This window comes from Procambarus clarkii, chromosome 5 (genome assembly GCF_040958095.1).
Source record: "Procambarus clarkii isolate CNS0578487 chromosome 5, FALCON_Pclarkii_2.0, whole genome shotgun sequence".
Classification (NCBI taxonomy): Eukaryota; Metazoa; Arthropoda; class Malacostraca; order Decapoda; family Cambaridae; genus Procambarus; species Procambarus clarkii.
Window position 1 is genome coordinate 7,340,306 of NC_091154.1, and position 16,258 is coordinate 7,356,563.

Genomic DNA, 16,258 nt, shown 5'->3' on the forward strand with positions numbered 1-16,258 from the left:
TCCACAGGTGTGGAGGTGGTTGTAGGGGTCCACAGGTGTGGAGGTGGTTGTAGGGGTCCACAGGAGTGGAGGTGGTTGTAGGGGTCCACAGGTGTGGAGGTGGTTGTAGGGGTCCACAGGTGTGGAGGTGGTTGTAGGGGTCCACAGGTGTGGAGGTGGTTGTAGGGGTCCACAGGTGTGGAGGTGGTTGTAGGGGTCCACAGGTGTGGAGGTGGTTGTAGGGGTCCACAGGTGTGGAGGTGGTTGGAGGGGCCACGTCAAGGCTGCTAGTTCATACAGGACGCATCAGGGTTGCTATTAATAGCGGAGATTTGTGATCGTGTCGACCGTTTAAGCTGATGTTCCTGAGGCCTATAAACCCCCTGGAGGGTTATATGACCTACTGACCAAGCAAAAAGTAAACTTTATCCTAAACTAAACTAAACCTAAACTCTAATTATAATATATAATTAAATATATATAAGTTTTTTTCTAGGTGGATACACATTACAACAACGGGGATACTATAGTAAACTCTGGTCTACTCTGTGTTTGTGTTGTCTTGTTCTCTGGTCGTGCTGGTTACCTGTGTGTCCAACACTTGTGTTTTTAGCGAACATTCTTGCATGGTTTTGTAAACAAACCATCACAATTATCATGAAAATTCTTAACATTTATTTGTTAGTATAAATATTCCTAAATGCCTCGTATATACTAATAAATTTTAGTACCTCTGGAATTTCACTTTTTGTATGAAAAGGAGACATAATGTGTTTTTCTTTGAATTTAAACAAAATCAACTTGCATGAATAATTTTTTGGAATTGTTCCAAGTTTTTATTTTTGTTAACTTTGTTAATCTGTCCTCCACAAATTCTACAACCTGTAGCTAATATGGAGCCTACAAAATGAGGATTGTTGTACCCCACAAATGTACGTGTTTTGCACTTTTGGAATACTAAATTGCATTGCGAAAGAAGTGGAGCAGAATAACCATAAATCTAACCTAAGCTGCATTACGACTGACTATGCAATAATAAGCCTAATATATCCAATCTTAAGCTAAGTTTATAACAGTCTACCCTAACCTAACCTATTGGTTGTGTTGAGTTTAAGGTCAATCAACCTCTTAAGGGAAATTAAGGTCTATCAACCTCTTAAGGAAAATTAAGGTCTATCAACCTCTTAAGGGAAATTAAGGGCTATCAACTTTTAGAAGGAATTTAATGTCTATCAATCTTGTGGGGAAAATTGACTCGTGGGATTTATTGATTTATTTACAATTTATTATTTTATCTTAATTTATATATGACTTTATTTATTTCAATAGCGGACAGTATGATGTTTAAAGTTGACTGTATGAGTTTATTCCCACAAATAGTTTACTACACAAGCTGGGGTGTTTATTATTTATATAATAGTCTATCAGACATCAGATATGGTAGACATTCACTACTACATATATATATATATATATATATATATATATATATATATATATATATATATATATATATATATATATATATATATATATATATATATATATATATATATATATATATATATATATATATATATATATATATAAATAAATAAAATAGAATATAGTTGTGCATTCTACCCACTTCAAGACTCCGCTCCAATATAGAAGCATCAAGAAATATGGGCCAATAAAAATAGGTCTTCTGCAGTTACCTACCTTTAATACCCATTGTTTCGTGTCCTGTCTTGTGTTAAAAGTTTATTTTCACCTCATCCAAAACTATTGTAACATGTCACCTCACCCAAATGTAGGTATAAAAACTCGAAGATGTTTAAGCTCTATTCAGTTAAAGTTGTGTGTGTGTAAACTAAAGACTTTGAAAATGTAATAAGTTTTACGAAACGCGCTCAAGTGTCGCGTCAAACTTGGAATAAAAATGAATTTTGGAGAATTGATTTTTGAATTACCATCAACAGTGAAAAGAAACGTAAGAAAGATCGAGAAAATTCGTGTTAGAATTATTAATCTTACTTTTTCGGTCATATTTAATAATATACGTCTACAGGAAACATTGCTACCAAATATACTAATATATATATATATATATATATATATATATATATATATATATATATATATATATATATATATATATATATATATATATATATATATATATATTACATATATATATATATGTAATATATGTAAATATGTATGTTTTTTTACATATTTACATATATATATATATATATATATATATATATATATATATATATATATATATATATATATATATATATATATATATATATATATATATATATATATATATATATTAGTATATTTTGGTAGCAGTCTTTCCTGTAGACATATATTATTAAATATGACCGAAAAAGTAAGATTAATAATTCTAACACGAATTTTCTCAATCTTTCGTACATTTCTTTTCACTGTTGGTGGTAATTCAAAAATCAATTCTCCAAAATTCATTTTTATTTTTAGTCTGACGCGACACTTGAGCGCGTTTCGGAAAACTTATTACATTTTCAAAGACTTTAGTTTACACATACACAACTGAATAGAACTTACACATCTCCGATTTGTTTATATCCACATTTGAGTGAGGTGGATGGGGTGAGGTGGTATTTAATAGGGTATTAAATTCATCAACACAAGACAGAACACGAAACAATAGGTATTGAATAGAAGTGATTGTAGAAAGCCTATTGGTCCATATTTCTTGATGCTTCTATATTGGAGCGGAGTCTTGAGGTGGGTAGAATATAGTTGTGCATTAATTGGCTGTTGATTGCTGGTGTTGACTTCTTAATGTGTAGTGCCTCACAAACGTCAAGCCGCCTGCTATCGCTGTATCTATCGATGATTTCTGTGTTGTTTACTAGGATTTATCTGGCGATGGTTTGGTTGTGGGAAGAGATTATATGTTCCTTAATGGAGCCCTGTTGCTTATGCATCGTTAAACGCCTAGAAAGAGATGTTGTTGTCCTGCCTATATACTGTTTTTTTTGGAGCTTACAGTCCCCAAGAGGGCATTTGAAGGCATAGACGACGTTGGTCTCTTTTAAAGCGTTCTGCTTTGTGTCTGGAGAGTTTCTCATGAGTAGGCTGGCCGTTTTTCTGGTTTTATAGTAAATCGTCAGTTGTATCCTCTGATTTTTGTCTGTAGGGATAACGTTTCTATTAACAATATCTTTCAGGACCCTTTCCTCCGTTTTATGAGCTGTGGAAAAGAAGTTCCTGTAAAATAGTCTAATAGGGGGTATAGGTGTTGTGTTAGTTGTCTCTTCAGAGGTTGCATTACGTTTCACTTTCCTTCTTATGATGTCTTCGACGAAACCATTGGAGAAGCCGTTGTTGACTAGGACCTGCCTTACCCTACAGAGTTCTTCGTCGAATTGCTTCCATTCTGAGCTGTGGCTGAGAGCACGGTCGACATATGCGTTAACAACACTCTTCTTGTACCTATCTGGGCAGTCTGAACTTGAAACCGGCCATATACTGCAGGTATGTTGACGACATTTTTACACAGGTACCTGATGTCAGACATCTGCAGGAGCTGAAGGAGGCATTTGAGTGGAGTTCCATGCTGCGTTTCACTTACGAGATGAAAAAGGATGGGAAGCTGCCCTTTCTAGATGTAACAGTCATGGAAAAGAGCGGAGATTTCCACACTGCAGTCTACACTAAGGAAACGAACATAGGAATGTGCCTAAATGCCAACAGCGACTGCCCAGATAGGTACAAGAGGAGTGTTGTTAACGCATATGTCGACCGTGCTCTCAGCCACAGCTCAGAATGGAAGCAAGTCGACGAAGAACTCTGTAGGGTAAGGCAGGTCCTAGTCAACAACGGCTTCTCCAATGGTTTCGTCGAAGACATCATAAGAAGGAAAGTGAAACGCCATGCAACCTCTGAAGAGACAACTAACACAACACCTATACCCCCTATTAGACTATTTTACAGGAACTTCTTTTCCACAGCTCATAAAACGGAGGAAAGGGTCCTGAAAGATATTGTTAATAGAAACGTTATCCCTACAGACAAAAATCAGAGGATACAACTGACGATTTACTATAAAACCAGAAAAACGGCCAGCCTACTCATGAGAAACTCTCCAGACACAAAGCAGAACGCTTTAAAAGAGACCAACGTCGTCTATGCCTTCAAATGCCCTCTTGGGGACTGAAAGCTCCAAAAAACCCAGTATATAGGCAAGACAACAACATCTCTTTCTAGGCGTTTAACGATGCATAAGCAACAGGGCTCCATTAAGGAACATATAATCTCTTCCCACAACCAAACCATCGCCAGATAAATCCTAGTAAACAACACAGAAATCATCGATAGATACAGCGATAGCAGGCGACTTGACGTTTGCGAGGCACTACACATTAAGAAGTCAACACCAGCAATCAACAGCCAATTAATGCACAACTATATTCTACCCACCTCAAGACTCCGCTCCAATATAGAAGCATCAAGAAATATGGACCAATAGGCTTTCTACAATCACTTCTATTCAATACCCATTGTTTCGTGTTCTGTCTTGTGTTGATGAATTTAATACCCTATTAAATACCACCTCACCCCATCCACCTCACTCAAATGTAGATATAAACAAATCGGAGATGTGTAAGTTCTATTCAGTTGTGTATGTGTAACTAAAGTCTTTGAAAATGTAATAAGTTTTACAAAACGCGCTCAAGTGTCGCGTCAGACTAGAAATAAAAATGAATTTTGGAGAATTGATTTTTGAATTACCACCAACAGTGAAAAGAAATGTACGAAAGATTGAGAAAATTCGTGTTAGAATTATTAATCTTACTTTTTCGGTCATATTTAATATATATATATATATATATATATATATATATATATATATATATATATATATATATATATATATATATATATATATATATATATACATATATATATACATATATATATATATATGTATATATATATATGTATATATATATATATATATATATATATATATATATATATATATATATATATATATATATATATATATATATATATATATATATATATATATATATATATATATATATTAAGATCCCAATCTTAACCTACCAGAATATATTATAATTTTGATTTATTCACTCAAGAACTTGTCTCAGATTTCAGAGAAATAGGACATCATGCAGCTGAAACAAGAAAAAGCTGTTGGCAGAAGTTAAATGTTAAAAAGCTTGCAAGTCTTCAGTCCAAATCAAAGCTGTGTAATAATATGAGAAATTTACAATAACTTTAGAAAACAGATATTGAAAAGAGCACGTGAGCATTGCCTTCTGGAAACATTCACTCTGATGAATGTAAATCTAATACAGGATACGTGACAAATTAAAATATTAAACGTTCCATTGTGAACAAAAATGTAAAACTCAAATTGTAAGGAGAATTCCATCTTCAGTAAATATTTGTATTGACTGTGGAATGAAATGAACGTTTCATTGTGGAAATAAACGTTAAGGAGTGAAAACGTTCCACCAATACGTGAAAAACCTTGCCATATTAAATAAGTACTTTATTAGGAGGAAATAAAACTGAAGGAAAGTGAGTAAAAGCTCATTATAAACATAATATATACATAACAAGAAGGTGAGTGAAGATGGAGTTCTTGAAGTCGAGGAGCACGACAGTGTTGCTGAAAGTTATGTGTTCGTTGTTGATCGTCATGTTCATCTACGCCTGCTACCATATGGTGAGTGTGTTTATGTTCTCATGTTCACTGCTGCCTCATGGTGAGTGTGTTTGTGTCCTCATGTTCACTGCTGCCTCATGGTGAGTGTGTTTATGTTCTCATGTTCACTGCTGCCTCATGGTGAGTGTGTTTATGTTCTCATGTTCACTGCTGCCTCATGGTGAGTATGTTTATGTTCTCATGTTCACTGCTGCCTCATGGTGAGTGTGTTTATGTTCTCATGTTCACTGCTGCCTCATGGTGAGTGTGTTTATGTTCTCATGTTCACTGCTGCCTCATGGTGAGTGTGTTTGTGTTCTCATGTTCACTGCTGCCTCATGGTGAGTGTGTTTATGTTCTCATGTTCACTGCTGCCTCATGGTGAGTATGTTTATGTTCTCATGTTCACTGCTGCCTCATGGTGAGTGTGTTTATGTTCTCATGTTCACTGCTGCCTCATGGTGAGTGTGTTTATGTTCTCATGTTCACTGCTGCCTCATGGTGAGTGTGTTTATGTTCTCATGTTCACTGCTGCCTCATGGTGAGTGTGTTTATGTTCTCATGTTCACTGCTGCCTCATGGTGAGTGTGTTTATGTTCTCATGTTCACTGCTGCCTCATGGTGAGTGTGTTTGTGTTCCCATGTTCACTGCTGCCTCATGGTGAGTATGTTTGTGTCTTCAAGTAGTCCTTATCTTCAAGCAGGAGATAGATCACTTTCGTTCAACTCTCGGCTGATAGCTCAACGTCTATTCATTTTGAATTGCTTGAATCAACTGAACTCAAATCAACTCAATTCCCAGTTAGAGAACACCTTCAGTCATGTCCATTCAAGGACTGTTCTTATGCTGATAATGTTCTTTATGGTATCACTGTGAACCATCTATGCTTCAAAATTCCTATTATATTCTGTTCTTCTGCCATTCTTTATACTGAACATCAGCCTTATTAGTTTCCCATTAAGGGAACCCGTTAAAGGCCTTTGGCGCAAGTCAGGGCTCCTGCGGTACCCGTTAAGGGCTTCCGGTACAAGTCAAGGCCTTTCGGTGCCTGTTAAGGGCTTTGATGCCAGTCAAGGGTTGTATAAAGTCGCACAAACTTTCCCTTATTTAGCATTGCTCAGTTGATCATGATTCTCCATCTCTTAACCTCATCACATTGTATTTGTTGATGTTTAACCCTTAAAATGCGCAACGTTTTTTTTTAAGTACTTCTTTTAATGTGCACATCTTTAAAAGTAGTAAACAATCAATTGGGTAAAATCAAATCACATTATTGCGTTTGGGGAGAAGTGTGAGGGTTTAGTCGGGTTCTCACTTGTTTGACTACCTCTGAAGGGCCTCGAGATCCCCCGTTGCATCTGTTTACAATCCTCGTGTGTTGTCATATCATCGGTTTTGCTTCATGTATGAATATTTATTTGAATGCATCAGCTTCCTCAGGCTATTTATGTATATTATAAATAGTATAGATGCTAGTTCTGACTATAGTGAACCCCATAATAGTATTGGTCCTGGTATTGACCATAGTGGTGCTCAACAATAGTATTGGTGCTGGTACTGATACCACTTGCGACTTCTTTCTATTCTGAGGCCATATTCCTCTCACCATAACCATCCTATCAGAGAGGAACTCTCTGTTCCCACTTACCACCCTCCTGTTTACCTGTGCTTGATGCACAAGCTTGTAAAGCAGTCTCTTGTGAAAGCTTACCTGTGCATGCAAAAGTGAGTGTTTGTATAAGAATATGCTTAAGCACTATAGTGTTTGTATATGAATATGCTTAAGCACTATAGTGTGTGTGTGTCGAATGAGATGAAGGCTCAACCATACCAGTAATATATATTTGTAATCAACAGAGTGGCAGCGTAACACTCCGTACGTTATGGGTTCAAGACGAAGTTCGACACAGACTTCGTGGACCGATTTCTCCTGATGACCCTCGAGTCCTGGACATATTGCGTCGCGAGCACCTGGTCCCGCCATCTACCAAGCCCTACAATTTGAAAAATACAACTTTTGGTGATGTCCCCTTCATTCTAGACAACATAAAGAAGCTATTTGGCGACCAACGTGGGGGATTCTTCGTGGAATCAGGAGCCTTTGATGGCGAAATTGGATCGAACACCCTCCGCCTGGAAAGAGAGTTAGGGTGGACAGGTCTGCTGATCGAGGCCAACCCTGAGAACTACCAGATGGTGACAACCAAGCACCGCAAGGCTTGGATCTCCTTCTCTTGCTTGTCGACAGAGAATCACCCGAAGGAGGAGGTGATCGTCTCTCTACGTGAGAAAAATAATGCCGCCGAACGTCGCTGGTCCTCCTACCTCGTCGGCGTCAAGCTTAACACTACCATCTACGATGGTTATATATCATCCTCGAACAAGACGTATTACGCCGTGCAGTGCTTCCCTCTAGCGTCCTACCTGTTGGCCCTCAAGGTGTCCACAGTGGACTTCCTCTCCCTGGACATACAAGGGGCGGAGAAAAGTGTCCTCAAGAATATTCCCTGGGACAGAATCACCATCCGCGCCATGGTGGTCGAGGAAGTCCACTTCAAGGACTTCAATCACCAGTTTGTCGACGACATGAAGAACAGAGGATTCGTCCTGATTGGCAAAAATGGCTTCGACTATTTTTTTGTGAAGGGAGACGACCCGATCATGAAAAAAGTCCAAGCAATGCCCATACCTCCAAAAAATTAAACCTTCGAAGAGTTTGTAATTAATATGTAGAAGCACAAGTGCCCAACCACTTGAACTGGTCGGTATTGTGTAGGCGTTGCATTTTGCTGGTTAAGATTGTTATTTGCTTAGCTAAACGAACTAGAGGGTTCAGTTCCTGAACCGATTATGTGCCTCTGTAATCCTTTACACCACCGCCCACGGGATGGATATGGGGTGCATAAAAAAGAAAAAAATTGAATTGGCGTTCGATTCCCTCATGGTCAAAGTGGTTGGGCACAATTCCTTCCCTCTATCCTATCCCTGATCCACATACACATATCTTTTCCAAATGCTACATACTCGTACTGACTTAGCAGCTTCTCCTGAGAACTATATCTCACTTTCCCCCAAATCTTAGTCTGTCTCTTATTGTATGTCTCTTATCCCTGTCAAATACTAAATCATCATTGCTTAGCACTTTCTTCCAATAACTAGAGATATACAACCACCCTTGAAATCATAAAATGTATATTCAAACAACACACAATTAAAGAGCTGAGATTCATCAATATTCTAGGAAGATAATCCCATTACAGAAAGTCTTTGATCATCGACATAAAGATGGCACCAAGATTGATAATATAGATTAAGGCACCTAAAGAGAATGGCACCTAATTTACCAGAAATTATATATAACATAATAATATTCCTATCTACTAAAGGTGTGAAAATTTATGAAATATTCAACTTAATAAGTGTTAATTTACAATATTTTCTTGTTAGCTGTTCAAACACTGTATTGTATAATTCCTGCAAAAATTAAACTTTTTGATATGTGTCTGATTTACATTAACTTTACTTGGTCCCATGTATGTGAATCTGGAGTTGTCGCCCAGCCCATCAACCCCATCGAAGTCTGGGATCATTCCACTAAACCACGTCAATTCAGACGCTGGTCTCCATAGCTTCCTAACCCAAGAGCATTAAGGGAGGAGCAGGTTTATAACCATGTACAGAGTTTAAATCATCTACTTTTTTGAGAAGACTGTTTGAACCAGCGATTTCGTGGCTCCCAGGCGAGAACTGATTTATCAATATAAATAAAAATGTTTTATTGAATATGACCGCATATTCTGTATTTATTATTTTCTGGTTTAGGGCTTCTATCCCTCTAATTATTTTCTTAGCATCCGGGCTTAGTTGAAATAGGAGTTCTCCAAAACTCATTTTCGTACTTTTAAGGTGAAGAAAAGAAGTGATTTACTATAGAGTGTATTACACTTATTTATACAATTTGCACAACGTTTCGAACCTCCATGGTTCATTCTCAAGTGAACAGATCTTACAATGCTGGTTGATTTTATTGCTCTACGCTCTTGTACACTCTCTGAACCGCTTCCGGTACATCTCCGGAGTCAGCCGGAATGAGTGGAGCACCGCATTCTTAATCGCGTCGTAACTAGTACACTCCTCTAGGTCCAGCATGCTGTAGGCTTCCCGGGCCTCACCAGTCAACCTGCCCTGGACCAGAGCAGCCCAATCATCTTCCGGCCACTCCTTCAGAGTCGCTATCCGTTCAAAGTGTTCGAAGAATGCCTCAGCTTCTTGTGGTTCGAACGTAGGTAAGTCACGTTCCCTTACCTTGAGGTCATCCCGCCGTGCAGGTAGTGAGGGCAGACCACGCTCAACGCGACGCAATTCGACTTCTTTCTTTGCCTTTATCTCCTCCAGTCGCAGTTGTCTCTCTCCTTCTTCTCGCTGCAGCCGAGCTTCTCGCTCACGCTCCTCTCGCTGCAGCCGAGCTTCTCGCTCACGCTCCTCTCGCTGCAGCTCAGCTGCACATTCCTCTCGCTGCAGCTCAGCTGCACGTTCCTCTCGCTGCAGCTGCAGCCGTGCTTCTCTCTCCTCTCGTAGCAGCTGGGCTTCCAGTTGCATCTTCATTATTTCCAGTTGCAGGCTCCTCTTACTACAGCTGGACCTTCCACTGCTCCCATGTTCACTGTGAATTCCCACCACACTGGTAGGCGCTTGGGGTGGCTCTAGTCGGGACGGTTCACCTTGCGACGGCTCTCCTCGGGACGGCTCCTCTCGAGATGGCTCCTCTCCCGTCGCCTCCTCTCGAGCTGTGAGCTGTGCAATGATCTCTATCCTTCGCTCCGCTACCTTAGTCGTCCTCAACCTGATCCCAAAGTGGTTTGCCACTTGTTGGAGCTGGGCCTTGGTACACTCTTCCAAAATTCTCTCGTCCCTTGTGTCAATAAATTTCTTTACTTTGTCCTCCTCCATCTCTATATCATTGAGCATACACGACAGCACAGACAAGTTAGTAGGCACTAATTTCACCGTTTCAGTCCCTTAGCTGGTTGAGTAGCAGTACCACTGAATTCACTGGCCACACTGTATTAGTACCCTGGCAACACTTGTCTTGAAATTTGGGCCACACTGTAGCTTGATCTACACTTCCTGGCGAAGTTCCCAGTTCTTGGCTACCGGGGTTCGAATCCTGGCAAGGTCGCCAGTTCTCTGTCACGTGGAGGTGGGCCAGGGCTATGCTAGCACTTAGCTGCTAGGGACTCAAAAGGCCATGTACTCAGCCCCTTTGACTCTCGGGATTCACCAGGGTCTCCTTGGTGACACAGGAGAGGACCAACAATGCCCACCTCCGCAGGTCTTTGTTTCCACCACAAAAGGGGGGGGGGGTGCCACTGATTCACCCTGGAAGCCCTTCAGTCAAACACGAGGGAACTACTGTTAACAGTTCCGGCCTAGACCCGTGGAGGAGTGAAGGAAGACTCAGGCTTACCTTATAACCATAACCTCCCTGAGTCTTGCCTGCCAGACAAAAAGGTTGCAGGAACTCCTTTCCCGCCTGTCTTCTCTATCGTCTTCTTAACAAGGTCGCCAGCTGGGTTATTATATCTGCACCCCAGCAATGCAGTTCAGTGGGTGTATTATATATTGTTTGTAGCCACAAGATTGCTACTCCCATGGATCTGCTACTAGACTGTCGGCCCAGGGTACTCTCCCAGGAAGGTCTGTGTGGCCTTACCTCTCTCTAGCCACCACGTTACTAGTTGCCACCATTCAGGCACTGATACTGATCGGATGGCTAAGGGTACACTTTTATATAGGTCCGTGCTGTCTTTACCACGCTCCAGGCAATAAGAACTTCTATAGAGAACGTAGTGTTCCCTAGGTGGTACTATGATAACCTTCGTGTATGCTCATAGAGAAATATTGTAATGGAGGCACACTTAAACACAATGATAAAATGTGTGAATTTACTGACGCAAATTACATGAGCACACATACAATCACAAGTAATACATGAATATGAAAATAAGGATAATAAATCTGGAGATCGTCAGCCTCTTCTTCCATGACCTCCAACACTCCTTCAACTGGGCAGAAAGACAGGAGTCCCACACTTTCTCACAGGAGGGCCTCTTCACCACGTCGGCGCCTCTTCTTCACTATCCTGCTGTCCATACACACTGTCCCCTCTGACAGTCCTGGACACAAGCTGCCTTGCAGCCTATTCTACTACTAAAGTATTAATGTCCTGTTGACACATACATAATTAATTATTGTGGCCTAACTAGCTTACTCACACAAGGGGTAATGGGAGGGAAAATGATCTACCTTTCATTCCTGGCTCACGACGCCTGTCCCTCGATGGTGTGAGGTTCCCACGCTTCCTGAGTCGATCCTTGACGATCCAGGAACGTTCTACAGGTCCTCAGGCGTCGTGGAGCCTTCGCGTCGTCGCCGTTCCAATCCCTGAGATTCAGCTACCCCAATCCTGGTTCATCGATGGGCGCTGAGCTAATCACTATTTTCCCACACTCGCCCCTTCCACAAGGCGTTGCTCCTTGTCCTAGGCACGGTGTCGTCCTTCCAAAACCCTCAGTGGATGTGACCCGGTCACAGCTAGGCCTGCCCGCCACACCTTTCCAGGGCCTCAACGTCCAGCGTCGTCGCCGAATATTTTCCAAGTTTGGCACTCTTTTGCTCAATAAACTTGGTTCCCTTTTGCTTCCCAGAAGCGCGGGGTCTCCAATACAGCAGATGGGCTGCGATAGCCAGCACTAATCCACTAAGAAAGGCTTGAAAAGCCTCTAATCCTTGAGAGCTGACCGAGGAGCGTCCTCTCGCTTCCAAGGTCAGGTCAACTCTGACGTTGGCGCCGCCCGGGGCACTCGGTGACGTCATGGCGGGCCCTGATTGGTCGCCCGCGACCTAAGTCGGCCAATCCGCGATCGGCTAGTGTCCCTTCCAAAACGTCATATCTGCAGTAGGGGATACTCTTTAATTTTATATCAGGGCGCCAATTTCCCCTTACTTACAACTAATAATGTAACTTTCTCCCTTAACTGGCAGCCGGTCTGGTCGCCACATATATCATTAGACTCCCTGAACCTCAGAGAATCAGTAGGGAGAGCTGATATGACTCTTAAAGCAGGCAAACGAAAGAAATAGGAGAGGGCACCGTAACAAAATATATATATATATATATATCTATGTCGTACCTAGTAGCCAGAACGCACTTCTCAGCCTACTATGCAAGGCCCAATTTGCCTAATAAGCCAAGTTTTCATGAATTAATTGTTTTTCGACTACCTAACCTACCTAACCTAACCTAACCTAACTTTTTCGGCTACCTAACCTAACCTAACCTATTAAGATAGGTTAGGTTAGGTTAGGTAGGCTTGGTTAGGTTCGGTCATATATCTACGTCAATTTTAACTCCAATAAAAAAAAATTGACCTCATACATAACGAAATGGGTAGCTTTATCATTTCATAAGCAAAAAATTAGAGAAAATATATTAATTCATGAAAACTTGGCTTATTAGGCAAATCGGGCCTTGCATAGTTGGCTGAGAAGTGCATTCTGGCTACTAGGTACGACATATATATATATATATATATATATATATATATATATATATATATATATATATATATATATATATATATATATATATATATATATATATATATATATATATTCTCGGCCTTGCATAGTAGGCCGAGAAGTGCATTCTGGCTACTAGGTACGACATATTTAATAATATATATATATGTATATATATATGACCGAAAAAGTAAGATTAATAATTCTAACACGAATTTTCTCAATCTTTCCTACATTTCGTTTCACTGTTGGAGGTAAATCAAAAATCAATTCTCCAAAATTCATTTTTATTTCTAGTCTGACGCGACACGAGCGCGTTTCGTAAAACTTATTACATTTTCAAAGACTTTAGTTCACAAATACACAACTGAATAGAACTTACGCATCTCCGATTTTATATCTACATTTGAGTGAGGTGGAAGGGGTGATGTGGCATTAACACAAGACAGAACAAGATGTGGTATTAATAGGGTATTAATTTCATCAACACAAGACAGAACAAGAGTATTAATAGGGTATTAATTCCATCAACACAAGACAGAACACGAAACAATGGATATTGAATAGAAGTGTTTGTAGAAAGCCTATTGGTCCATATTTCTTGATGCTTCTATATTGGAGCGGAGTCTTGAGGTGGGTAGAATATAGTTGTGCAATAATTGGCTGTTGATTGCTGGTGTTGACTTCTTGATGTGTAGTGCCTCACAAACGTCAAGCCGCCTGCTATCGCTGTATCTATCGATGATTTCTGTGTTGTTTACTAGGATTTCTCTGGCGATGGTTTGGTTGTGGGAAGAGATTATATGTTCCTTAATGGAGCCCTGTTGCTTATGCATCGTTAAACGCCTAGAAAGAGAGTAGGCGTTCTCTTTCTCAGACTAGAAATAAAAATGAATTTTGGAGAATTGATTTTTGATTTACCTCCAACAGTGAAACGAAATGTACGAAAGATTGAGAAAATTCGTGTTAGAATTATTAATCTTACTTTTTCGGTCATATTTAATAATATATGTCTACAGGAAAGACTGCTACCAAAATATACTAACATATATACTAACATATATATATATATATATATATATATATATATATATATATATATATATATATATATATATATATATATATATATATATATATATATTAGGGGTACCACCTCTGGTGCAATTGCAGGATATATATATATATGTCGTACCTAGTGGCCAGAATGCACTTCTCGGCCTGCTATGCAAGGCCCGATTTGCCTAATAAGCCAAGTTTCCCTGAATTAATATATTTTCGCTCATTTTTTTCTTATGAAATGATAAAGCTACCCATTTCATTATGTATGAGGTCAATTTTTTTTTATTGGAGTTAAAATTAACGTAGATATATGACCGAACCTAACCAACTTACCTAACCTAACCTAACCTAACCTATCTTTATAGGTTAGGTTAGGTTAGGTAGCCGAAAAAGTTAGGTTAGGTTAGGTAGGTTAGGTAGTCGAAAAACAATTCATGAAAACTTGGCTTATTAGGCAAATCGGGCCTTGCATAGTAGGCTGAGAAGTGCGTTCTGGCTACTAGGTACGAACGACATATATATATATATATTATATATATATATATATATATATATATATATATATATATATATATATAAATATATATATATATATATATATATATATATATATATATATATATATATATATGAGGACGACGGGCGGGGAGGAGGTGGGGGTTGACCGGACACCGCTCGCCTTGAGGGAAGAGGGGGTCTGGGTGACACTTAAACACTGGTACAATTTCCTTGTATATCACTGCACAATGGTGAATGAATCATACACTTGTAGTCTGACACACTGTGACCTCCATTAACACTAAACATGATTGCTAATTTCTGTTTTTCTTTTCCAAATATATTTCTATAAACACTGGGTGGCACAAGGATGACCCCCCCCCCCCTCTCGCCTGACCAAACAACAACACCCCCTCCCCCCACACATCTTCTCTGTGGGAGGCCTAAAGGGCGCCAGCGTGGCCCTCACTGCCCATATATATATCTATATTGTGATGGGAAAGTGTTGGATTGTTGATGTTCGGCAGTCCTCCAATGGCAGGTGTCAAAGCCTGGTCACACTTTAAACAAAAATATTGACTACTTGCCTGTTGTCTGTGATAAGTTAGAGGGAGGAACACGTAAAACACAAAATATGAACAACGAAACTTTAATATATTTACTTTAAACATAAATGAAAATAAAGACAAATCTCGGGAAGTTAAATTACAGTTAAATAATGAAAAAAATGTAAAGACAATGAGAAATACAAAAATTACAATGTTAAAATCGTGCTGAGAATATCGGCTATGGCTGAAACCTCCCTTCGTATACGAGCTAATGAGCGAGTATGCCAGAGAGAAATATCAACCGTAAGAGCACAAGGAATATTCTGAAGTGGATAGCTGGTCAGGCTCAGACCTCGCTTCGTGTAGAGGGCGCTGAGGTGCTGGGTGCAGGTGCGCGGCTGGCGAGTCACCAATCGGAGGCAGGCAAGCTGGTGAAGGGTAGTTAGCTGGTTTGATGACGAGCCGGCGTGGGGTGTGTGTGGAGTAGGGGGATCTTGAATACGTTTTGCCTCCTGGTCAAAACGTTTTGTGCTACTGGTGACGTCTCTGGAATGTAGCATCTTATACTTGTGTCTTTGGCGTAACTTGAAGTAGGGAAGAGCAGGCTCAATCTCTCTTGAAAGAGATTATCGTCACAAAATATATATATATCTATATATATATATATATATATATATATATATATATATATATATATATATATATATATATATATATATATATATATATATATACACACCTGGCCTGGTCCACCTGTCCCCACCTGGTCTGGTCCACCTGTGTGTCCACCAGTCCTGGCCGGGCCACCTGTCCCCACCTGGTCTGGTCCACCTGTCGCCACCTGGCCTGGTCCACCTCTCCCCACCTGGC

General features: G+C 39.7%; 1 protein-coding gene across 1 annotated transcript; it reads left to right on the forward strand.

Moving 5' to 3' along the window:
• Positions 1 to 5,138: 5,138 nt before the first annotated feature.
• Positions 5,139 to 9,200, forward strand: LOC123764078 (protein Star). Its single transcript, XM_045751593.2, has 2 exons — positions 5,139 to 5,719; positions 7,557 to 9,200. The coding sequence occupies exons 1-2, from the start codon at positions 5,627 to 5,629 to the stop codon at positions 8,400 to 8,402; spliced, it is 939 nt and encodes a 312-aa protein (XP_045607549.1). The 5' UTR covers positions 5,139 to 5,626; the 3' UTR covers positions 8,403 to 9,200.
• The last annotated feature ends 7,058 nt before the right edge of the window (positions 9,201 to 16,258 follow it).